Source organism: Acartia tonsa, chromosome 3 (assembly GCF_053477335.1).
Source record: "Acartia tonsa isolate MP-2025a chromosome 3, ASM5347733v1, whole genome shotgun sequence".
NCBI classification, from domain to species: Eukaryota; Metazoa; Arthropoda; class Copepoda; order Calanoida; family Acartiidae; genus Acartia; species Acartia tonsa.
This window is the reverse complement of record NC_137262.1, coordinates 57,124,249-57,149,317: the sequence shown is the minus strand read 5'-3', so window position 1 is coordinate 57,149,317 and position 25,069 is coordinate 57,124,249. Positions and strand designations below refer to the sequence as shown.

Here is a 25,069-nt window from a genome sequence, read left to right as displayed (position 1 = left end):
GATAAATAAGATCATGGAAAAATGTGAAGGATGTCTATTGCGCAAGAGAGTACCAGATAAGCCAGCAGTTGCAGCACCATTATCCAGTGACTTTGGACAAGTGTTGACCATTGATCTAAAGGTATGGAATTTTCACAAGGGCATCTACATTCTGTACATGATTGATCATTTCACGAGATTCCAAGTAGCAACAGTTGTCAGAAACAAAGAACCAGAGACAATCATAAAGGCCATCACCACAAAATGGCTACCTATCTTTGGTAAAGTTGACAAGATTCTGAGTGATAATGGAACAGAGTTCTCAAATGAAAACATGCGTGAGGTGGCAAGCGCGTTAAACATCCAGCTTCTGACTACAGGGGCACACAGCCCCTGGCAGAACGGATTAAATGAGAGAAATCATCATATCACAGATAACATAGTTAGGTCAAATATGAAAGAATATCCTAATATGTCACTGGAGGTCGCTCTAGCATGGGCCATAACAGCTATAAACTCCTTGTCAAATGTGAGAGGATTTTCTCCTTATCAGCTTGTGTTTGGGAGGCAAATCAAGCTTCCAAACATTCTGGATGATCCTCCGCCAGCCTGGGAAGAGCCAGAAAAGAGCAAATCACTCTTAGAAACACTTGAAGCCTTGCATGCTGCAAGGAAAAGCTTCATAGAATCTGAAAGAAGTGAGAGGATAAGAAAAGCACTAAAGGCAAAGATAAGGATTGCAGACACAGTCTATGAAAATGGAGACATTGTGTACTTTCACAAGGAGGGAGAAGACAAATGGAGAGGACCAGCCAAAGTGGTCTTCCAAGACAGCAAGGTGATATTTATCAGATTAGGAGCCTCATACTACAGAGTTAGTGCTAATAGACTGCTTAAAGCAGGACCTGAGCTGGCCAAACAGATCAAAGCCAAGGAGGTCATAGAATCACCTGTCTCAGAGAGTGAAGGAAATGATAGAACTGAGAGCATTGACAAAGATGATACTCAAAGAGACAACAATGAGGAGAAAAGCAGACAATCTCAACTTGATGAAACTCTAAATGAGCATGAACAATGGATACAACAAAGAATGGATGAGCTACAGATTGACAGGCTGAATCGAATTGACAAAGAACAAACAGGAGACAACTTTCCAAATGAACAGCCAGAAGAACCAATGACAGCTGACAATGACACAAATAAAGATCATGTTGTTGAATCACAACAAAACTTACATGAACAGCCAGAAGAACCAACAACAGCTAACAGTGATACAAACAAAGGTAATGTTGTTGAATCACAACAAAGTTTAGACAACAGCAAGAACAAGACTATTGAGAATGCAGCAAAAACTCGAAAAGACAGCATAAGCAAAGGCAAGAAAAGAAAGAAAGTCAATCAAAGACCAGCACCAGCTTTCAATGAAGATGGTACGATTCAGAATGCGAATCAAGTGCTCAAGAGGAAAGACAGAATTGAAATTTTTGAAAATGGAAAGTGGGAAAAAGGATCCATATTGAGTCATGGTGGAAAAGTTGGAGGTAGAAATGCTGGCTGGTTCAACATAGAACTAGACAATGGAGACGTATTCCATGACGAAGTATCCAAACGCCAGATAAGATATGAAGAAAAAGAAGTGCAAGAAGAAGACGAAGTACTTTTCATCATCAAGTTAGACTCTGGAAAGAAGATGGAGGTAAACAGAATAAATGACAGAAAAATAAGACTTGAGGATGAGGAAGAAGCAGTTTTCTTGACTTTACCTGAAGAAATTCTGGCAGTAATGATTCCCAAAGAACAAAGGAACACACCAGAGGTGATGCAGGCAAAGTTTGATGAACTCAACAAGTTGAAAGCTTTTGACACCTTTGAAGAAGTAGATGATGTAGGTCAAGAAAGGATAACTACAGTATGGGTTCTAACTGAAAAAGGTGATCAAAAAAGAGCAAGATTAACAGCTAGAGGTTTTCAGGAAACTGGAGAATTCCCAACTGACAGCCCTACTGTGCAAAAAGGATCAGTTAGGTTGATTCTGGCCCTTGCAGCAACCAACAGTTGGACTCTAAAGACGGTTGATATTTCAAGTGCCTTTTTACAGGGTGACAAAATGGACAGAGAAGTGTTTGTCAAACCTCCAAAGGAGGCAAATGCTTTAGATAAGCTGTGGAGGCTAAACAGATGCCTATACGGACTGAAAGATGCCAGCCGTAAATGGTATTTCAAAGTACTAAACAAGCTCAAAGACAAAGGCTTTCAAAAGTCTTGCATGGATAAAGGTCTGTTCTTTTTGATAAAAGATGGTGTTCTGATTGGAATCGTAGGCATACACGTCGATGACTTTCTCCAAGCTGGAACTCCTGAATTCGAGAGGATTATGGAGGAAGTGATTAAAGAGTTCAAAGTGGGCAAGATGGAGTCTGGAGAATTCATGTATACAGGTTATTACATGAAACAAGCAGCTGATGGTATAACTTTTCACCAAAACAAGTACGTGAAAGAAGCAAAGATTCCGCAACTTGATGTAAAAAGCATGAAAGACAAACAAAGAGATATGACACAGGATGAGCTGACTCAGTTGAGGCAGATTACAGGTATGATCAACTGGGCAGCCAGAGCAACCAGGCCAGACATTGCTTTTGATGCCCTAGAACTCTCCACAAAGTTCAAAGGAGGGAAAGTAGAGGATCTGGCAAGAGCTCAAAGTGTAGCTCTAAAGATGAAGAAAGCTGAAGTGACAGTAAAAGTGTCAAACCTACTAAGTTGGGAAGACTGTCAAATCTGGGTATTCACAGACGCAGCTTTCAGAAATCTGAACCAGAAAGTTGATAGCGCTGGTGGTTATATTGTTTTCTTAGTCAACATCAACACTGGACATAGTGCTGTTATTGAATGGAAGACAAACAAGCTCAAGCGCAAAGTTCACAGCACCCTAGGGGCAGAGACCCAGATTCTCTATAATGGAATAGATGCTGCGCTAGGCTTCAAAACACAGATCAAAGAAATGACAAAAGGAGTAGTGGATCTGAAAGTGAGGGCAATTACTGACAACATGTCAGCAAAAATTGCTGTATACTCCGAATCAGATGTTTCAGAAAGAATGCTTAGAGCTGACATAGCGATTATCAAAGACATGATTGATGATGGAAGAATACTAGAGGTTTGTTGGGTGGCTGGAAAGGAGATGTTGGCTGACATACTAACCAAACGGGGTGTCATCAAGGTTCCTTTACTAGAAGCCTTAGAAACTGGAAAACTGAGTGAAAATACTCTGAATGCGGTCTTAAATAGAAACTAAAGACCAAACACAATCCTTGTAAATATGTATATAACACAAGCACCCAAAAATTAACAAAAGAACAAACACTATGGTTATTGATTTATTTAACGCGCATTCCCTTGAAGCTTTGTTGTGGTAAAGAAAAGTTACGATGATTTGGCAGATTCGTAGAATAAGAATCAAATGCAACACAAAAAACGGAACGCGGCATTTTGTGCGCATTTCACAGCGATCCCGCGATCCCGGTAAAGAAATAAAGTGACAAAAATCAATTTTTGTAGCGGACGTGGCTTATTTAGTGCAATCCATAACAAATTTTCAATTAAAAATCATACGTAAGAATAGGATTTCAACAGTTAAAAAAAAGGTCAAAGTTCATTTTTACTCATCAGTCTATATAAAAATTGCAAAAACAATCCATTTAAAAATATTACCTCCATCCCAAAAATCACAATTTCAAACAAGTTTCCTCTTTATTGTAAGAAGTTATAGAAAAATTTTTTTGTGCTGATGACCAATATTTCATTTCAGATAAACGATTTTTCTTTGACCGCAATGGCGAGCAATGCCCAAGATATTGTGTTCGCGTATCACGCAATGCCACAACGCATTTTTGACGAGGAAAAGACCAGGATTAAATGGTTCTCACTATGGAATTATGATCTCCAAACCACAACCAAGACAATCAAACAAGCAGTAGCAGATCAAACGCAAGCTAAGAACATTGTTGTGTCTGCGTACCAAAAGTATGCAGCCACCATCGACAACGAGGTCATTTTGGACCACATTTTTCAAATCCTGGAAGTCTGGAGAGGTCAGAAAAAGAACAAAGTTCTGTTCGGCACATGCCTGTTTGAGCCTGAATTCTCACATGCATGGGAAAAAGTGGCCAAACTCAATGATGGAATCAGACTCTACAACCTGTGCATGGGCATGTCGCCACTAAATCTACATAAAATGGCCATGACCACAATTTCTGAGACTGATTTTTCTCTGAGAACAAAACCAGGATGCTACGCGGATTTCCAGCTGGGGTTGGGTGTAGGAAAGTATCCATCCCCAGAGATGTTGATCAGACTCAAAGGCCATCTGATAACAGTATTTGATAATGCCTTTACGGGCAAGAAGGATCCAGATGGTGCAATGGCCAAAACCGTCAGAATTAAAATTCCCCCCCCCCTAGCTGCCACTCCAGGGTACATGATAAACCCTTTTTTTAAGCAATGTCTTCAAGACAGAAACCTGGTCAGCAGAAATGAGGAGGAAGCCTTGGCTGAAAGACTGACATTTAGTCAATGGAAACCCACTGGTTGGAAATATTGGTATTTATACAGGTATGGTCATATGGAAACCAAGGAGGATAGAGAAGCTGCGCTGCAATATCACCTGGAAGAAATTCTGCAGTCTTCTCCAAGACCAACCTGGGGACAAGAGGAAATACCGATGGAAAATCTGGTCATTGAAGTTGACAACGATGCCTGTGTGCCAAAGAAATCAACCTTGGAGGATGAAGAAAGAGTTATCCGGGCTGTAAACGAATCCAGTGATAGCGAGTCCAGCAGTGACTCCAGTGATTCCTCTGATGAGGATTCTGAGGACAGCTCTGATGAGGATGAAAGCTCCAAAGGAGAAAAAGAAAAAAGAAAGTGTAATGAGAATCAATTGTTGGCAGAATATAAACGTGCGGCTGAGGTTAATGAAGAATTGGCTGACCAATACAAACAGGAATTAAATATTGTCAAAGTACAAGTCCAAGAACAAAAGGCAGCAGCTAGAGAATGGCGTAAGCAGGCAGAACAGGCTGAGCATGCCAGGAAAGAAGTGTTTGCGAGTAACAAGGCCATGGAAAGGCAAATTTCGGTTCTGGAAGAACAAGTGAATAGGATGAGGAAGGAATATAAGTTTTTGCGTAGTTTGTATGAGGATGGCTCTAGTAGACGCATCACCGGCCGCCGCTATGCCAAGGAGGAGGATTGGGCAATGGATGATAAATAGGCTATTCATAGTTTTAACACTGTCTATGCGGTCAGATAAGTTTAGTGATAAAAAGTCCAAATGATTTTCACAAGTCTAAAGTGCAATGATAAAAAGAACAAAAGAAAAAACAATTTGTAATTAGTGTGATGATTTGTAGAAATACATATTTTGTTATTATTTAGACCATCCTGTGATGTGGCCATTAAAAGATCATATACCTACCTATGGAAGGAGTTCTACATGTTGAAGAGGCCGACGTTCTTGTCCAATATGAAGGAGGACTCTTCAATATAGTTTTATGTTTGTTTAAAAGATCAAATATTTAATACTGTGTTTTATATGTCTTAATTCAATATATCATGTTGCTAATATCTTTATCATTTATATACATTTGGTTTATTATTCTATACCCATTACAGAGTGAGTATTTCTGGGGTTTTAATTATGTTTAACTGAAGATCTCATGTGTATTTTAGAGTGGGTAAAATGGCATTGATCCTGTCTACCTGATCTGTTGATTACACTGTTGTTTGGGTGAGTTTTAGCTACTTAATTGAACATTTCATCCATATATATATTATATCCATTCCTTGATGTAACAATGGAAAAGCTTCACGTACTCTTGCCGGCTTGAATATACCATCCTAGAATATAAAAAAAAAATTACACAGACAATTTGGAAAAAAAAACAGTAAAATAATGTAATGTAAATAAAAACAAGGATGAAAACATCCATAAGTAGCGAAGCTCAAAAAATATGAATAGACATCTGGGAAAAATGATTTATTGAGTAGGTCATAAAAAAGGATTCAAAAAAATCACGAAACCTTTTAAAATGTATTATAATAGTCTTTTGAAGCATTAAGCTAATAAGAAAAACGTTAAAATCTAAAATTAGATTTAGCACCACAACCAATAGCAAGTCATTATTAAAATTGGTCAAAATATGTAGAATGTTGACTATTCTTATCACTAAAAATTTCACCTGTTTATCTTGAACAGGAGTTGAGAAAACCACAAAAAACTTTTAAAATCTAGGAATTGATCTAGCACCCCAACCAATAAGGGTATCGTAATAAAACTTTATGGAAATATGTAGAGTACATATTCAATGAAAATTTCAGCTGTCTATCTTGTATAGGGATCGAAAAAATCATGAAAACTTAAAAATCTAGAAATCGATCTAGCACCCCAACCAATAAAGGTATCTTAATAAAACTTGATGGAAATATGTAGAGTTTGAATTTTCTTTAATCCCTGAAATTCCAGCCTTTCATCTTGAACAAGAATTGAGATAATTACAAAAACGTAAAAATCTAGGAATCGATCTAGCACCCTAATTAATAGACAGACGGACAAAACAATGTGTAGAGTAGATGAGCATATGCCATAGTAATCTTCACTAAAAATTTCAGCCGTCCATCTCTCATAGGGTCCGAGAAAATCATGTTTCACCCATAGCGTTACTGACTTACTGACTGACTGACGGACGGACAAAGTGAATTATAGAGTAGCTTTACTAATAATAAAATAGGCAAAGTTTTCTATGTATAATTTCCCGTCCGCAACACAAAGATTGTTAAAAGTCAGGGATCTTAAAGAATGGACTATAAATAGATGTACATTGCATTTCCAATGTGAAAAATTATCCTTATGTAAACTAAAACTATGTGATGAAAAGTTTGGATGCTGTCATTTCCAACAATCAGGATGTGGTAAAGTACCCAAAGTTTATTCGCAAACTAATGAGAGACCATGTTAATAAAACTTTGGGTACCAGTGTAATTTACTGTCCAACATACCCTCCCTCATCTATCTACTATTCTGTATATTGCAACTTTTTGCTGCTGCGCTACCAATGAAAGTTATTGATCTTGATAATCAGTGTTCATAGCTATCATTCATACCTTAAAACTCTATAGAAGCCAATACCAATGCTGGCGTCCTCCAGGTGCTGCGGGTCAAACAGGTGCCAGCCGCCGTACTCGAGCATGTCCAGCAGCGAGTCCTCCCGCTCCTCCCGGGAGCCAGGCTGCTCAGGGTCGGTCAGCACGCTCAAAACGCGGGAAAACAGGTCACGTGATATGCTAACACTGCGGTCACCTAGAGTGATCAGTTTTAGTAACATGTAGCTAAGATATTATTAGGGTTTATCTGTCCGTCATCGACGTCAAATGGTCGGGGTAAAGGGGTGTTTACTCCCCTTTTAACCCCTAATTTTACAAAATTAAAACAATACATTATATTATCCCCCATAAACCTCAGAAAAAAACCTTCATTTTAACCCCCTCAAAATTAAAAGCTTGGATGTCCCTATCTAAAGTACGTCAGTTTGAAACGCTCAGTTTAATTTGTTTATTAATATGGAATAACTTACGTCCTAAATACAGAATCAAACAAACAACAACATACACCCCAGGCCCAAGCAAATAAAACCATTAAATACTTATATTTGCGGGAACTTTTGTTTAATGAAATCTTCCAATTTTTAACATTTACTAAACAGCCTGCTTTATAGCATCAAGATCCATGACAGATCTATATAGGAAATAAATGTCTATATATGAGCTCAAGTTTTCTTAGCGATAAATGTTTAAAACTCCTAGTGCTCCAATAATCCGTAATAAACTCTCATTGACCAGAACGATAAGACCCGTTATTTTACTGTATGAAGAATAAATTCATTTTTTTATTTCATGTTGCTATTTGAATTATAATGAAGTATTAAATTTCTATCCATAAAACAGAAAATTTAAATTAACAATATAGTAAATAAAAGAAAACTTTGTTTTAAAATAATTTGATACTAGCGATACGTGCGTAATGTGGTCAGATATTGAGCTAAAATTTAACAGTTAACTGAACATTTTAACCCTTTCAGGACGATAATTTGAAATAAAAATTATTAAGATACTAAAATAGTTTAACGAAAGAAATCGTCAGGGAGAAGATAATGGAAGAATAGGGTTAATAGTCAGAATTCAGATAACCAAAAGAAAGTAAATAAAACATTGAATAAACCTAGCCAACAGCGAGATAATTCTATCGAGCCCAACTCTAGTTCTTAATATTTTTCACATTGCCCAATTATTTGTTTACAAAAGTTTCCTTTTTATGGACGTAGTGGCCCTTTTCAATGTTAACAACATAAAATACCTAAAATTACCTAAATTACCTAACTATCCTATTATATAAAGTACTAAGCTTTTTTTTGTCTGTAGCGAAGGATCTTGCTAACCACTGAACCGATATGGTTTCCCTCAAGAGGGAAGTTTCGTATAGGCCCTGAGATGGTTTTAGGCTATTTTTTATTCTTATAACTAAGTCTTTGTATGGTTTTAAGCTATTTTTCTTCCCTTCCATATCCCTTCGAATTTAGAGCTCCTAGATGCTAGGGGCGAAGCCGCTAGTCTTTGATATTTGAATAAACTTGATAAGAATTCAAAATTCCAACATATCTACATAAAATATAAGTTTTTTAATAATCTTCTTACCTTTAGCAATTTGTCTGGCTAGGAAAGTGAAGAGATACCCAACTTGTGCAGGACTAAAGGAAGAATCTTCTTTTAACATCACCTAAGGACATAATGTCATTATTAGAATAGCATTATCAAGTTGATTGGACACTTGTGCTTAATTTTGTTGAATAACTTAAAATACAAAGAAAATCGGCTTTTATTACGTCAATGTAAAAACATAATTCAGACAAATAAAGAATACAACAATAACATTATCTTAGACAAAAAAAATACCAACCTGTAATAACAAATCTACCAGTCTTTGTTTCTGACTATTTCCAATTTCAGTCTGATATTCTTTTTCTTCAAATGCAATGGATAATACATTTAGGAAACCCTGAAAATAGTAATATTAACTACCATTTTTTATCATGCATGAAAGACAGACGGAAATAAATTACATACTTCACATTTTCATTATCGCGTTATATGGACTGACGGACAGGCAGGAAAATTGAATAATAATGTAGCTTCGCTACTAAAAAGAAAATACAAAAAATTGTTAATTTTGGAGTTAAAAAGAAGGGGATTTTCATAATTCTAAGTCTTGAAAGAGAGGTTCATGTTCAAACTTCTAAAGTTTTATTATAATTATCTATCTACTGAATACTATCTATCTAATAACCTGGGTATTAAATGAAAGCAGAGTATTAAGATGTGGACAGGGGGGTTCATGTTCAAACTTCTGAAGTTTTATTCTATTTATCTATCTATTAAACTATCCAACTATCTATCTATCTAATAACCTGGGTATCAAATGCAAGAAGAGTATTAAGATGTGGATAAGGAGGTTCATGTTCAAACTTCTGAAGTTTTCTTCTATCTATCTAATGAACTAATATACTATCTATCTATCTAATAACCTGGGTATCAAATGCAAGTAGAGTATTAAGATGTGGATAGGGGGGTTCATGCTCCGACTCTGGAGTAATCTGTCTCGAGTGAATGAGGGTGATTGTACTGTAGATGTCGTACTTCACTTGCTTTACACGATCCTAATAAAACAGAACTTAGAAATAGCATAGGATGTCATCCATAAAATTTTATTATAAAGATGTCTCGCTTATAATATTGTACCTTATTGTCATAGGAATCATGATTCCAAAAATCAAATGAAAAGAATTATTTTATCATAGAAAAAGTTGTTGTCAAAAAAATATAAACCAGCATGTTTTAATTAGACGAATGGATTTTATGGTAACGATTACAGATTTGCTAGGCCTCTTATATCGTACCTAACTATTACAGGAATCCCCAAGTAAAAGAGTTAAACATAACCAAGAACAAAATTAAGCTTCAAATAAAAATAGAAGAACATACATTTCAGCCGTTTTCGAGATCACACTGAAAACATTATAAAGTAAACTAATTTTTAACAATACCTGCGGCACATCACCATAAGGATAAGCTCTGCCGGCCAAACACCCGGACACATAAACCAACAACTTATTTCCGATGTCTATCTATACACAAACATAATATAACAAACACCCGGACACATATACCAACAACTTATTTATTTCCAATGTCAATCTATAAACAAACATAATATAACAAACACCCGGACACATATACCAACAGCTTATTTCCGATGTCAATCTAAAAACAACAGTCATGAGTCAAGATTAAACCTTGAAGGAATTTGGGTGCTTTCCCTCCTAGTGCCTTATCGAGGACATAAACCTCTCCCCCCTTATTTGAGACAAAATGAAAGTAAGAAGGAGTAGTTTCTCCCTTGTTTATTAATTTGGGTTAGGGTATATTGGATATTGGAAAGAAATGCAGGGCTACCGCCCAGAAGGAAAAAACTACCGTCTTGAAAATAAGGGGAGGAGGGGAGGGGGCTGTGCCCATTACACAATTAAGGAGAATGGACTATTTCATGTACATACATTTGGTTATAATCAAGAACACGTTGACTAAATATGAGCATTAGACTACAACCCAAAACCCATCTTCACCAAATTACGCGAAAAAAGGACCCTCTATAATACCAATTCTATGTATGTATAAACTAACCTGCTCCTGGGTGAAAGGCTTGTCCGAGGCCAAGGCATTCTTCACTTCTGTCAATAGCTTTTCAGCTGGCGAAATATAATCCAACATGGCGTTGTTAAATACGTAGATAATAGCATCATACAGTCTGTGCTTTTCACTTACTACCATTACCTTATAATAAATAAGGATGACAACATCCATAAGAAGCGAAGCAAAAAACGACTAAGGAGGTTTAAAGAACATTTGTTAAAATCAAGAACATAAATTCAAATATATCAAAGAGCAAAAAATTCACCAAGACTTTCTCACGTTTTTTTTATATTTTTAATTAGGATTGGCAATCCGGATCCGGAATCCGCCCAATTTTTGGGCCAATTTAGGAATCCGAATCCGGAATCCGTTTTTTAATAGCGGATTCCAGATTCTTAATTGGTAGGCTAAAATTAGCGTCTTGAGTTTTTTTTCTTTAAAAAAATAACAGTTTTTTTTCAGACAAAACTTATTTAAAATGTGGCAGACATATACCTAAAAAGTATTTTATTGTTACTTCTTAACTACAGGTATAATGGTAGCTAGCATCCAAAGTTGCGTTTTTTTTGTAGGTATTTATTTTCATTTCACAGCTTTTCATGCTTCATTTATTTTTTTTTAAAGCCTTTTAAAATACTGCTAGAATCCGGAATCCGCCAAAAATAAGAATACGGAAACCGAATCCGGCCCAAAAATTCGACGAATTGCCATCACTATTTATAATATTTATATTTTATAGCATGACAGACAGACTGACGGACAAAGTAAAACATGTACTTGATTTAGGGAATCTTCACAAAAAAATCAGACGTTTATCTTGAATGGCAGTTGAGAAAATCACATTTCTTTGATTGCGATGCTGACTGACTGACGGACGGTCAAAGTGAATTATAGATTGGCTTGCTACTAGAAATGAATATACTGACAAAAGATAGATCTAATAGATTAATGAATAAATAATAGTTATTTATCGCATCGTATTATAAACAGATTTCCGCGGATATAGAAATTTACAATCATAAGATTAAAACTAGTTTTGTTAGACCCAAGATGCTGAAGACACAGGCTAACAAAACTGGTATTAATATTATGATGGTACTTTTTTATATTCGTAGAAAACTAAATCCAGCGGATATTAATCGGTTTCGAAGCCATACTGGAAATAAACTAACTTGGTGAATATCTAAACAAATGATGGATAAATGAGTGATACAAGCTTCTAAAGGTTCAAACTTTTCTCTTTTCTCATAATGGTCCACAAATCTGAAAATAAGTTTGTTTAGAGGGTTGTACATCTGAGGTGGATTCTTAAAAAAAAATTTGCCCCACTAATCGCTTCGTGGGGCAAAATTGTTTTTGTGAAAAATCCTCCAAAATCACATAAAAATCTACAAAAAAATAAATAAGATCCTATGTTAATAACCCTTCTATGATTTTGTTTATTTTTTGTAGATTTTTAATGTGATTTTGGTGGATTTATTACGAAACTAAGCGATTAGTGAGGAAAACTTTTTTAAAGAATCCACCTCTGTTGTCAGTTGGATAATCAATGTCGGTTTGTCTCTATGTGTAAATCTTTCTATGTCTATTAATCTATCTGTTTGTCTATATAAGTGTATTTCTATTAATTTGTCTCGTCTATCCATCTATTAATTTATCTATCTGTCTATCTGTCCATCTGTCTATCTATCTATCTATGCATACCTTTGTACAATTTGAGTAGGAATAACTGGTAATTGATCACTAAGTATATAAGGTTCTAAGCTCTCGAGAAATGCAGCACATGAAAAAGGATCTTCGTTGAAAGTGTTCCAAACCTTAAAAAGAAATACATTATCTTAGTTCATTTTCTATATACCAAAGAAATTCCAAATTTCCTAATGTCAATTAGGATCTTTGCACCAGCAGAGCCATGGTCCCCAAAGTTTCATAATAATATCATCTTATTTGTTGCTTTAACAGCTTTGGGGACTTCAGTGAATTTTAATTGGATGATACATAAAGTTAAGTGTTCAAACGTTTCAACCACTAATGATAATCTACAGGAGTAATTTTGTGTACCATCATTGGTGATGTACATCAATTTAACGGCCATTGTCTTTTCCCTTTAGATCCCTGTTTGTTAGTAGCGAAGCTACTCTATAATTCACTTGGTCCGTCCGTAATGCTATGAGGGAAATGGGATTTACTCAGCTCCTATTAAAGATAGAATGCTGAAATTTTTTGACAACATTCCCATCATTAAGGAGCACAATTGACTATAAAACATCATTGGCGGTCAGCCCGCTTTTTAGCAGGTTTAAGGCTATTTTTATATTTTTCACATTTTTATCCATATCTTCAGTGTTTTTGGTCCGATTTTCAAAATTTTTTCAATTATAGATATCAAAATTAAATTTCCTGTTGTTTTAAGAAAACAACCATGGCGGCCATGCCGCCTTTAATCAGGTTTTTGGCTATTAATATATGTTTTACATATTTCCCCATATCTTTGTTTTTTTATCCAATTTTCAAACTTTTCTGGGATATCAGTATCAAAATAAATTTTCACATCGTTATAAGCATCTTTTATGTAATTTTATCCAATAAATCAATTCTTGATTTTAATAAATACCCTTTTATTCTACTTGTACGTATTCCAATCTACGATTTTTTGTGCTTCGCTACTTATGGATGTTGTCATCCTTGTTTTATGATGACTGCGCTAAAAGGAATATTAAAAGCCAAATTGATAACATTTTTACCTTTTCAAAAAGAAAATCAGTTTTGCCTAATCTGACAGAGACATCAATACTGGGGGGTACAATCTCATTGAAATATTTGGTGAGGGTGGCCATGCCCCCCTCCTCGGGGAAGTTCTTGGTCATAGATACGTCCAGGAACTTCTTTAGTATTCCCATCACTCTGAAATAAAATGAAAAAAATGATAGAATGAGATAGCTTTATTAGGATTTGGTAATTTGAAAAGAGCTTCCTAATATGCTATTTAAATCAACTTATAAGATTTATTACCAAATGGCAATCTAAAATTGATAAATATTTAGAACCAAAAAACTTTATTAGTCCAAAATTACACTACATAAATGATAGATTTTTATAAATATTAAATACTATCATTGAAACTGTCTTTTAAAAAAACCACTATACGTAGAGTAAAGCTTATAAATATAATAAAACTCAAACAAAGTTTCAAGTAAATAGGTATATTTTTAATAATAAAAACATTTCTTTGGTGCATAAGCATTTGTCTTTATTGTCACCAAGCGTACAAGAAAAGAGAATGAATACATACCTAAGTGAAATATGGGCACGTTTCCTATCCCTGGGGCCCCGAAGGCCTACCAGGGCTTTGCCAGGATCATCGTACATGTCAAGGCCCAGATTTAAGGCCTCTATAAATCTGTTATCTAAAACAATAATACAAAGTTCTTAACAAATTTTATTACAGATTTTTTATAGAAGCGTATGTATTTTGTCTATAATTTCATTTGCATAGATCAAAAAATTTGAAACCTAGGTATTACTGCTATTTATTTTTGCAAAACTAAATACTTTTTTCATTTTTTCACTTGGGGTAAGATTTATTATTAAACTTTACCTATTTAAGTGTTATTACCTTTTAAAAGATGATCTAATCTTTCCGACCAAGTCCTGATTATCAACGCATGAAACGTCTTCTTTCCAAGAACTAATATCTAAATAGATATAAAAAATATGCCTTTTCGTCCTTTTCATACTTCTACCGTCCCTTCTTACCTATTAAAAATGTATTATCAAATAACGTCACATTGTAATACAGGATTTTGAAGAAAAAAAGAAGAATCCGTTTGATTTGTATACAAAAATTTCAGAAGACAGGAAAAGAATAATTCCAACCTTATAAAGATTTTTTTTACCTGATTTGTAAATGTACATAAGGAACCATAAACAGCCGTTTCACCAGCTACAAATAAAATATTTATAGGAATAAAATATTTTCTTTGTTTAATAAGTACCTATCTATTTGGAATTAATTTTTTTGGTTTGAAAACATTGCATACAGGAAAAAAATCTCAGATTAATATAATGTATATACTTTGAAAATGAGAACCAAATCGGTTTAACGGTTTCCAAGATATTAAGTTTCAGATAGACACACATCTATTTTAATTTTAAATTACAATAAATTAATGCAAATCTATGTTAATTTGTTAATGAATTTTGTTTAACTTTATAAAATAATAAAATTATAAAACTTAGCATACCTAAGGAAAAAGCAGCTGACACGTTGCCACCGTTTGCCAACCCTTTAAAAAACTGGGTCTGATACACAATTTCAACCTGAAATAACAAAATAGGACAACTGCCATACTTACGCTAGGGTATTATAATCAAAGAGGGATAGATTAATAAATGATAATAAAAGTTACAGGCTGTCTATGACTTTTTCTTTACCGAAGGATCTAGATAACCACTTAACCATTATGATTTTGCTGTTCAGCGTAGATTCTAAAAGGCCATGCAAAGGTTCATAACTATTTTAGGGGAGGGTACAACCACCCTCACAAGAGAAATCGCCCTAGAAAAATAATCCCCATCTCCGCCGCTAATACAAGATCTAATATCACCTTTTTAAGATCAACAGTTTCTAGGATATCTTTGGTTCTAGCATCCATGAGATGAAGCTGCTCTGATTGGTCAAGTAAACCCAGATACCTAAAAAAGGGATATGTCAAATGAAGAATATTTTTTCAAGTATGGATACGGAACCTATTAATATCCGCTGGATTAGAACAGGTTCTCAGCTGTACTGAAAAATTATGTATAACATCGTATAACAGAAAATTTTCTACAAATATTTAAATAAAAATCATAGTATTAAAACCTACCAGTTCTGTCACCACGGGCCTTCGGTTGTAATCTTATAATTTATTATTTTAATATCCGCGGAAAGCTGTCTAAAATACGATGTGATAAATAGCTATATCAAATGCCCTAGAATTGCTATTTCTCTTACCCATAGACATAAATTAAAATACTCTCAAATGGTTTAGACATGAAAAAAAAAAAACAATATTGATTTAGGTAATTATTCTACAGCCCTTTCTTCCAAAAATTATTACCAGCAGAATTGATAAGGGGGGGGGAAGTTCTGACACATTTGCGTAAACCTGGTGTATAGGCTTTATCTTTGGACTGAGAGGATAGGTTATTAGGGATAAAATCATTCTTATATGATGAATTTCCCCCAGATTTAAGATTTTTTGGATAGGCCTCCAGGTTCCGGAGCTCCAGGCCTCCAGGTGGTCTCTGTACAGGTAAAAATGAAAAATAAGATTTTTTTTTTTAAGAGTTAGATGTCAGCTTACGAGTTAAAATATGTATATTTTTTCTTCAAATATGTGAATAACAATCAAAAAGAAGCATATTTTGTTTTATAAGTTAACCTCTAACTCTTCAAAAAAAAATCTTATTTTTAATTTTTACCTGTACAGAGACCACCTGGAGGCCTGGAGCTCCGGAACCTAGAGGCCTATCCAAAAAATCTTAAATCTGGGGGTAATTCATCATATAACAATGATTTTATCCCTAATAACCTATCTTCTCAGTCCAAAGATGAAGCCTATACACCAGGTTTACGCAAATGTGTCAGAACTTCCCCCCCCCTTATATACTGGGGAAAATAATAACTTTACTCCCATTGCACTATCCTTGTGACTTACCTATTATTCATCCAAGATAAGAAGGAGAGGGTAAAATTAAGGTCCACACTTTGCAGAGGGATAAATACTATTTTATATGAGAGATTCACTGATACCTAGAAATAATAAATATAGATAGTTAATTATATGTCTATAATATAGAAAGTAGGGTAAATGGATATCTAATACACTATGCAGAGGGATAAACACTATTTTATATGAGAGATTCACTGATACCTAGAAATATAGATAGTTAAATAGATGTCCAGATAGATAGTAGAGTAGATGGATATCTATTACACTTTGCAGAAGGATAAATACTATTTTATATGAGAGATTCACTGATACCTAGAAATATACAAAGTTAAATAGAGTCTAGATAGATAGTAGGGTAGATAGATATCTATTACACTTTGCAGAAGGATAAATACTATTTTATGAGAGATTTAGAGATACCTAGAAATATAGGTAGACAGTTGATTAGATGCCTAGATAGATAGTCAGGTAGGTAAATATATCATGCACTTTGCGGGGTTTACAAACAATCTTATATGAGAGATTCACGGATCTCTAGAAAAAATAGTAAATAGTAAAATAGTAAATAGATGTCTAAATAGATATAAATAAATTGCACTTAGTTTATGTGTCTTAATAAAAGTAACATGATCTCTTTCAGTCTGTCTGTTTGCAGCTAACAGTAGTACCAATATTATTCTCCTTTACATTAAAGCTTCTTTTTTTTTATCTCAGATAAGGTTTATTATGACTATTTTTGGGGAGTGCATTTTAACCCCCCCCCCCCCCCTCCACACACATACACAATTAAATAGATATACCTGATAAAAACTAATGGTAGATCCTCTGGCAAACGTTAAAACTGGATCATTTGTTTTATAAGAAAACTGGTTCTGTTTAAAGAAAAAAATATTTTTAATCCATAAAATAAAGTAGATTGTGTGCCCGTCAGCCTGTCTGGCTACTGCCTTAGATCTCGCTAGCCACTGAACCGATTAGGTTGTACTTTTCCGGGATTATGACCACTGGTCCTGTGGTGGTTTTATGCTATTCTCCTAGTTGGTGAAAGCTTCCCTCCCATAAAAACTGGTCAAAACTGTCCATGAGCAACTTTCTTAATATTATTATCTTCCCTGGATGAGTACAAACTGCCAGCAAAGTAAAGGTAGTGTATGTTGATCTCCTATCAAGGGAGCTGTCATTAATACCTAAATATAACAAAAAAAAGTAATATTTTGCCTACGAAATTTTATTATGTATTGATTAATTTATATTTTTCAGCAAAGCTTTCATAATGTCTTCAGCTGGTTGTTTGAACATTGTATTTGTTGATTGCCTACAGCAGCCGCATAACAATACATTTTGTCTCAATATTAAGTAGACTAACAACAAAAATGGTGAAAAACGACAAAGATACACAAAATTTAATACAGTCAGAAAATCGACACAGATAATCTTTATAAATATATACATATAGTTGAAATGTAATAGATTGAACGCTAAAATTTAATTGTTAAGGACTAATGTTTTAGAGATCCATGGGATCATAAAAAAAGATTAAATATTTTTAAAAGCGAAGCTTTTCTATAATTAGGGTCGGTCCGTCCGTACGTCCGAACGTCCGTACCGGATAGCTTTTTTCGTTAATTTAGGCATGTTAGAATTGTCCTATCGATTTCAAATTTTGCATGGTGATTCCTTTAATAGTTAGGTACGATTTAGAAAGCGTAGCAACTCTATAATCATCACCAAAATGTCCGTACGTCCATTTTAAACATGTTGATTTTTTTACTTTTTTAACAAAGAGGGAGGTCATTTTCTAGTAAATCCCGTAAAGGTGTGTGTTATAAGGCCTAAAAATAGTAGTAGAACGATAAGGTGCTCTATATATTTGTATTCCCTATTGAATAGAACAATAGGGAAATTTTTTTTTTTTTTTTGATAACCGTACCTGGAATATCTTTAAAAAATACGAAATTTCTATCAAACGCTTTGTTTGGCTCAAACTGACAAAAATAAAAAAAAAATATAATTATAATAATAATGTTTTCTATAGGTAAAAGGTAAAGGTTAAGAACAATCTATAACATTAAACAAAGGAAGAAGTCATTCTTTACAGGTTGATTTATTATAATTATATTTTTTTTTATTTGTGTCAGTTTGAGCCAAACAAAGCGTTTGATAGAAATTTCTTATTTTTTAAAGATATTCCAGGAAAGGTTATCAAAAAAAAAAAAAAAAATTTCTTCCCTATTGTTCTATTCAATAGGGAATACAAATATATAGAGCACCTTATCGTTCTACTACTATTTTTAGGCCTTATAACACACACCTTTACGGGATTTACTAGAAAATGACCTCCCTCTTTTTATGTGATCTGATCATCCGATTGATCTGATTTTTGGTGTATTGATTCCTGGAACAACAAAGTATAATGTAATAAGCAAAGCAACTCTATAATCAAGTCCTAGAAATGTAAGTATGTCCAAAAACATTATCCTGAATCAAGCAGTTTTTTTTCAACAAATTTACTTACAATTCGCTTTTATGGATGTTGTCATCCTTGTTTTTAAACAAAACGTGACAAAGCTTCTAAAAAATGTTACCTTTAATCTTGGTTTAACTGTTATGACTATAATACGGGTTATAGTTGCCAAGGCAAGAATTGAATATCTAAAATTAGAATAGTATACTTATAAATGGTAACTATAGGATAATGGTTTGACTGTTATGACAATAATACGGGTTATAGTTGCCAAGGCAAGAATTGAATATCTAAAATTAGAAAAGTATACTCATTAAAGATAACTATGGCTTCTTTGTTAGGCGTGTGACTGACATCATTAGTAAAGAACAGATGCGACTCAAAAGAATGAACTTCCAACGGATACAGGTATAGAATAATCTTCACCCAAAATTACGATAATCCGTTGGTAAATCAATAATTTGAGGGGAAAGTTAGGAGTTCTGTGTTCTATTGTCCTCTTCCAAACTTTACTCCACACCCACTCACCAACAACAATTTTGAGCTTCCAAAGGCAGAAAATAGTTAATCAATTTATCTTTATTTCATTGTTCTTTTACTGGGTTGTCTGGCGGATACTACTTAAATATAACTTAACGTGTAGGTATTCATTAGGTACTTGAAATTAATATCTTGAGGATTTTATCACTTTTAAGTTTTAATTACCTACCTAGGTAAACTATTTTATCTAATACAATATAAAAAAATTACGTACCTAGTTAAAGGATGTTCTGGGATCTTATGGGCCACATACAAAGGTTCCATTGTACATACTTCCCCTCGACTTCCAGAGAAAATACATCTTGTTGTAGCTCCTATCAAAAAATAGAATAGGTCATTGAAATAATCTTTACAGCTTTTCCAAAATCAGAAATTCAAGCCAATGATTCAGTTCTATCAACCTATCTATCTTTCTATTTATCATTCTATCTATCTATCTTTTTACCTGCCCCTCTAATTCCACGGGTCATACTCAGCTTAAACACACTCCCCCAGAATCAGATATATGCTATCTATCTTTTTACCTGCTCCTCTAAATCCACGGGTCATGCTGAGCTTGAACATACTCCCTCCAGAATCAGATATATTCTATCTATCTATCTATTTACCTGCCCCTCTAATTCCACGGGTCATGCTGAGCTTGAACACACTCCCTCCAGAATCAGATATGAAGGCAATGTTTGGATTCTCAGAGTACCGTACATGTGTTATTGACGAACCTAAAATAATTCACAGATTTTTTATTGTTTAAATATTCCTAGATGTAGAACATAAAAAGTGTGTGAGGGGTGGCGGGGTGTAGGGGTTAATTTTTGTTTAACCCATGTGGGTCCTATACATTCACGCAGTTTTTACGTTCACTAAACTTGCGGGGCTACCCTTCACCAAATATAAACTAACCTAACCTGCCCAAAGGTAAAAATACACGAAACACTAAAGTAATACCCATATTTTCAATTCAATTCAAAATAAAGGGGGGGGGGGTATGTTTTCTGTGATCAAATAGTCACTTGGAGGAAAACCGCGTATAAATGACACATTTATTGTGGCTTTGATGTGAAAGTGTGCAATTTTGGGGGCAAATCTCAGTGTAATCAGAAGATATTGAATCTTACCTATGGGGTGAACATCACTCATATCTCTAAGAATTTTGCCAGTAGCCATATCATACTCTACAACCTGGCCCCTGGCAAAACCAACCAATAGCTTTGTCGCATCAAGACTAAAAATATAAAGATTTTTATTAACAATAAGATTAAATAAGAGTAATATTGTCATTATTATAAAAAGTCATATCATACTTTAATACTAAACTAGCGGCTTCGCCCCTAGCCTCTAGGGGCTTTGCCTCAAGAGGTAATTAAAAAGAAATGTAGTACATGTGGTGGATCTTCATCTTCGTCATATGCATTATCAAAAAAATCTACTAAACACTATCCCTTCCCCCTGGTCTATACTATCATCGAGCTAAAAAAAAGAGAAAAAAAGAAGAAGAAAAAAAATGAGGGAGAAATTTTCATTTTTGGGGGTGTTGGGGGTGTCCCACCCCCCAAGAAAATAGCTTAAAACCACCACAGGACCAATAGGTATATTCCCTGAAGAGTAGAATCCGATCGGTTCAGTGGTTACCGAGATCTTAAGCTTCAGACGGACGGACGGACAGACAGACATCAAGCTACTTTGTATTATAGATATTTTTTAAGTAAGTCTTTTTTTCTGAATAGTGTATTTATCTTTTGTTTGTAGTTCATTCGTGTTTTTTTTTAAATAAACAAGATTAAAACAAATACTCCGCGATTAAATCTATAAAGTTCTCTTTATATTTATTTATCACTCTTATAAAATACTTTCAAGTTCAAGAAATCATAAATATAATAGTATTTTTATATCTACATACTTACCAAAAAGCAAGGCAAGAAACAGCTCCATAACTCATAGCAATAGAAGGTCCACCCAAAAACCATTTTATAACCTAAAAATATAAATTTTTATTACATTGTCAAGTGGAATTTTTTCTATAAATTAAGAGGTTAACATTACAAAGATTTATATCTCTTTTTATTTTATAGAGAACTATTTAATTTCACAACAGTAAATGGAAAGCTTTCTATAATAATTTGACTTTTTTTATGATGGTTTACTACGCCCTCACTACTTGAATTACGAGATGTATACTGCAGTACCCCAATTCCCGCCCTATTTTGAAATAAATCCATTACCTGATTTGAATCAAAAACTAATATGTGGGAATTCTGAGTACCTAAAAAATACACAAATAAAACTTATTCTAAATATCTTTCAATTGTAATATTATCAAATTAATTAAACATATTCAAATCGAATTCTTTCTTTGTAGAATTAAAATACTTTAGAAAAATAAAAGAAAAGCTACTTACCAACGGCAATAAAAACGGCTGTACACGAAGCAGTCATACAAGTGGGCGCACCCGCCTTCACCCTGTCCGCCGCGCTGGTCATTTGGGCGGATACGCCTTTCAAGATGAGATGGCGGAATATGCTGCCATAATGTAGTCTTCCTGAGAAGTTAAGTTCGGTTAAAAAAGATTACTCATTTTTCTTTCAGAGTGCTTCGAAAATATTAGATATTTTATTGACTGTTTATTTTAAAAGAAACTTTCTATCTATCTATGATAATTGTATTCGCATCTAATTTTAGAATCAAGAGAACATAAAAAGAAAATATCTATCTATCTTATTCCCAAAAGCACTAGAAATTCTAGTATGATTCCCCTCCGTCACTAGCCCTAGAAGCCCTGGTGCCCCTAGAACCAAAGGAACTGACAGACAAAGTATCTTTCTATGTCTAATAGAATTATAAGTAATCACTCTACTCTATGTCTATACTTGATTCCCCTCTGACACTAGCCCTAAAAGCCCTAGTGCCCCTAGAATAAAAAAGAATTATCTGATTTTCCTTAGCCACTAGTCCTAGAAGCCCTAGAACCTAGGGAATCAACATAAAAAGTAAATCTATCTATTTATAATACCTGATTCCCCTCTGCCACTAGCCCTTGAAGCCCTAGTACCCCTAGAACCAAAGGAACTGACAGACAAAGTATCTCCAATATCAGAATCAATGCCCCCAGCAGGAATAGCATATTGTTTCCTAAATAAATAGTGTTTTACAATAGTTTTCTATAATTAGTGCACTATGCATTACAAAGATAACATTAAGAACTATTACAATTTTGCGAAGGAAAAATAGATAATATTTCAGACTAAGTCACTCTAAACAATACGTAAATATTAATCGCGAATTAAATAACTATAAATATGATTCTGGGACGATTGAGAATGAAAGCCTTATTAATTGAAATATATTTAAATTCTGTTAAAAATATTAGCTTCATAAAGTACCCTAGAGTTAAGAAGTATAAAAACTTATTCAAGCCAATCTTGTTAAAATTTAATAGTTATTTATCGCATCGTATTATAGACATCGGATATTTATCTGTTTCGAAGCTATACTGGAAAAATACTTACTTTGGCGTAGAAATGATGCTGATATCATCTGGGTTACCCCCGCCAGCCCTCCAGGCCGAGGCATCCAGGTTGTCAGTTTCTGACAGGATCTCCTCCAGGGTGGGTGTTTGCATTAATCCAGGATCATTCTGGGTCATGTTCTCAACATCTAAGAAATGTATTATAGTTATCTACAATCTATCAAATTCAAATTCAAATTCAAATATTTATTGGGACAAAACAACATATACATTTAATATTCAACATTCATAAATGGTAATTACATTGCATTAAGAATTTATTAATAAACTATTTTTTATAAATAATGAATACTATAGGTTTAACACAATATAATACAAGGACTGAAAAACGCCTGAGGGCGGTGTTGACATGGATATAAAAAGGGCGTGCACACAGGGTTTGCATATCGGGCGGGCGGTTTTGGGCCGCCCTTTATCGGTCCTTTTGGGCACATTTGGGCAACCCCCGTTTTGGGGGGTGAAAAAAAGGGGAGGTGGTGAAAAAAGAAAGGGGGTTGGGCGGTCCTTTTTTTTGGGTAATATTAACTATTATATAAATTAGTATTTTTTTTTGTATCTAGAGAAGGATTTTGCTAACCGCTGAACCGATATAGTTCTCCTTTACAGTGGAGCTTTTATAGGTTCTGAGATGGTTTTAGGCTATTTTATTTCTAGTAATAAGTCTCGGTATGGTTTTAGGCTATTTTATATCCTTTTTACATGCTTTTTACGACATTTGCCTAAAAGGGTGCCCAAAACCCTTTTGGGCAATCGAGCGGCCCGTTATCTAAAAAAAGTGCCCGATATGCCAACCCAGCGTGCACAAGAGAAGTTATTACACCCAGTGGCAAAATAAAGGGAGTTGATACACACCTCTAAGAGTCTACAACCCCCAATACAGCCAGTGCAGTGCAGGGGTCAATAAAAATCACGTACCCTTTAAATTAATAAGAAGAGAAACTTGTATCTAAACGTCCCTCCATAGTGAGGCGCAACTCATTACCATGCTCAGTTGGGACTTCCAGGCAAAGGTCATGCAATCAAAGGATTGGTTGTCCAAAGGTCGAGTGGCCGAATGCATCATGCACAGCAAGATTTAATTCTAAGGTTGATTCTTAAAAAAAAATTTGCCCCACTAATCGCTTAGTGGGGCAAAATTGTTTTCGTGAAAAATCCTCCAAAATCACATAAAAAATCTACAAAAATTTTAAAAATCATTCTTATGTTAATGACCCTTCTATATGATTTTGTTAAATTTTTGTAGATTTTTAATGTGATTTTGGTGGATTTTTTTACGCAAACAATTTTTAAGAATCCATCTTAGAAATGCACCAAAATAAGATATCATGGTGCATTCCGTCCTCATAGGCTGTACGTACATGTAAAAACTATATATTACCAACACTGGCAACACATCAACATAAATCTACCAACTACCTGCTATAATCTCATCAAGCAAAGGGTCGACCTCTTCATCAAGCTCTATTTCTCCACTACCTTCATCCATAACTTTAATATCATTGTTCATACAAAGCAAGAGGAGTAATAGTTATTTATAGCATCGTATTATAGACAGATTTCCGTGGATATTAAAATAAAAAATTCTAAGATCGAAACCAGGCCCGCGCTATATTTGATTTTTATTTTAATATTCGTGGAAAATGCTATACATGATTTTTCAGTCTATCTGAAAACCGGTTTCAATCCAGCGAATATTAATCTGAATATACTGGAAGTTATTAGTACATTCCCACTGTTTTAGAGATCTTAAATAACACATAATTAAAGTTAAACTACAGCAAGATGACCTACAATTTGGTAAAAATCATTATAAAATATTAATGTTTTGTTATTACTTCTATACCTATATTAGCAAAACTGTCTTCCTTTAATTTTATTTACTTTTTATTTTTTTTTAACTGTTTAGTATGAACACCTTGTTCTCCATTATGATGAATGGCAGTAGTAGCTCCATTGTCTAGAAGGAAGGGAGCCCCATTGGGGTGGGCATTACTCCGCCCCACCCCTCCCCCACCTTCGTCCAGGGACATTCTACTGTAGAAATG

At 34.4% G+C, this 25,069-nt stretch overlaps 1 protein-coding gene across 1 annotated transcript in view; it reads right to left on the bottom strand.

Annotated features, from left to right (window-relative positions):
• The window catches only part of Vps8 (vacuolar protein sorting 8), a 38,640-nt gene extending 13,574 nt beyond the window's left edge, over positions 1-25,066 (bottom strand). Inside the window, exons 1-29 of the mRNA XM_080154630.1 lie at positions 24,940-25,066; positions 24,441-24,512; positions 23,005-23,152; positions 22,509-22,627; positions 21,897-22,037; positions 21,720-21,760; positions 21,402-21,472; positions 20,616-20,722; positions 20,109-20,219; positions 19,715-19,814; positions 19,082-19,148; positions 17,612-17,683; positions 17,297-17,371; positions 16,482-16,576; positions 15,387-15,474; positions 15,024-15,099; positions 14,676-14,722; positions 14,396-14,474; positions 14,072-14,186; positions 13,524-13,683; positions 12,484-12,596; positions 11,952-12,042; positions 10,771-10,920; positions 10,134-10,214; positions 9,615-9,746; positions 8,990-9,088; positions 8,728-8,809; positions 7,141-7,336; positions 5,832-5,877 (exon numbers count right to left, since the gene is read on the bottom strand). Coding sequence (XP_080010756.1) covers positions 5,832-5,877; positions 7,141-7,336; positions 8,728-8,809; positions 8,990-9,088; positions 9,615-9,746; positions 10,134-10,214; positions 10,771-10,920; positions 11,952-12,042; positions 12,484-12,596; positions 13,524-13,683; positions 14,072-14,186; positions 14,396-14,474; positions 14,676-14,722; positions 15,024-15,099; positions 15,387-15,474; positions 16,482-16,576; positions 17,297-17,371; positions 17,612-17,683; positions 19,082-19,148; positions 19,715-19,814; positions 20,109-20,219; positions 20,616-20,722; positions 21,402-21,472; positions 21,720-21,760; positions 21,897-22,037; positions 22,509-22,627; positions 23,005-23,152; positions 24,441-24,512; positions 24,940-25,054 — 2,889 coding nt within the window. The 5' untranslated portion in view covers positions 25,055-25,066. The remainder of the gene's footprint in view (positions 1-5,831; positions 5,878-7,140; positions 7,337-8,727; positions 8,810-8,989; positions 9,089-9,614; positions 9,747-10,133; positions 10,215-10,770; positions 10,921-11,951; positions 12,043-12,483; positions 12,597-13,523; positions 13,684-14,071; positions 14,187-14,395; positions 14,475-14,675; positions 14,723-15,023; positions 15,100-15,386; positions 15,475-16,481; positions 16,577-17,296; positions 17,372-17,611; positions 17,684-19,081; positions 19,149-19,714; positions 19,815-20,108; positions 20,220-20,615; positions 20,723-21,401; positions 21,473-21,719; positions 21,761-21,896; positions 22,038-22,508; positions 22,628-23,004; positions 23,153-24,440; positions 24,513-24,939) is intronic.
• Between the last annotated feature and the right edge of the window lie 3 nt (positions 25,067-25,069).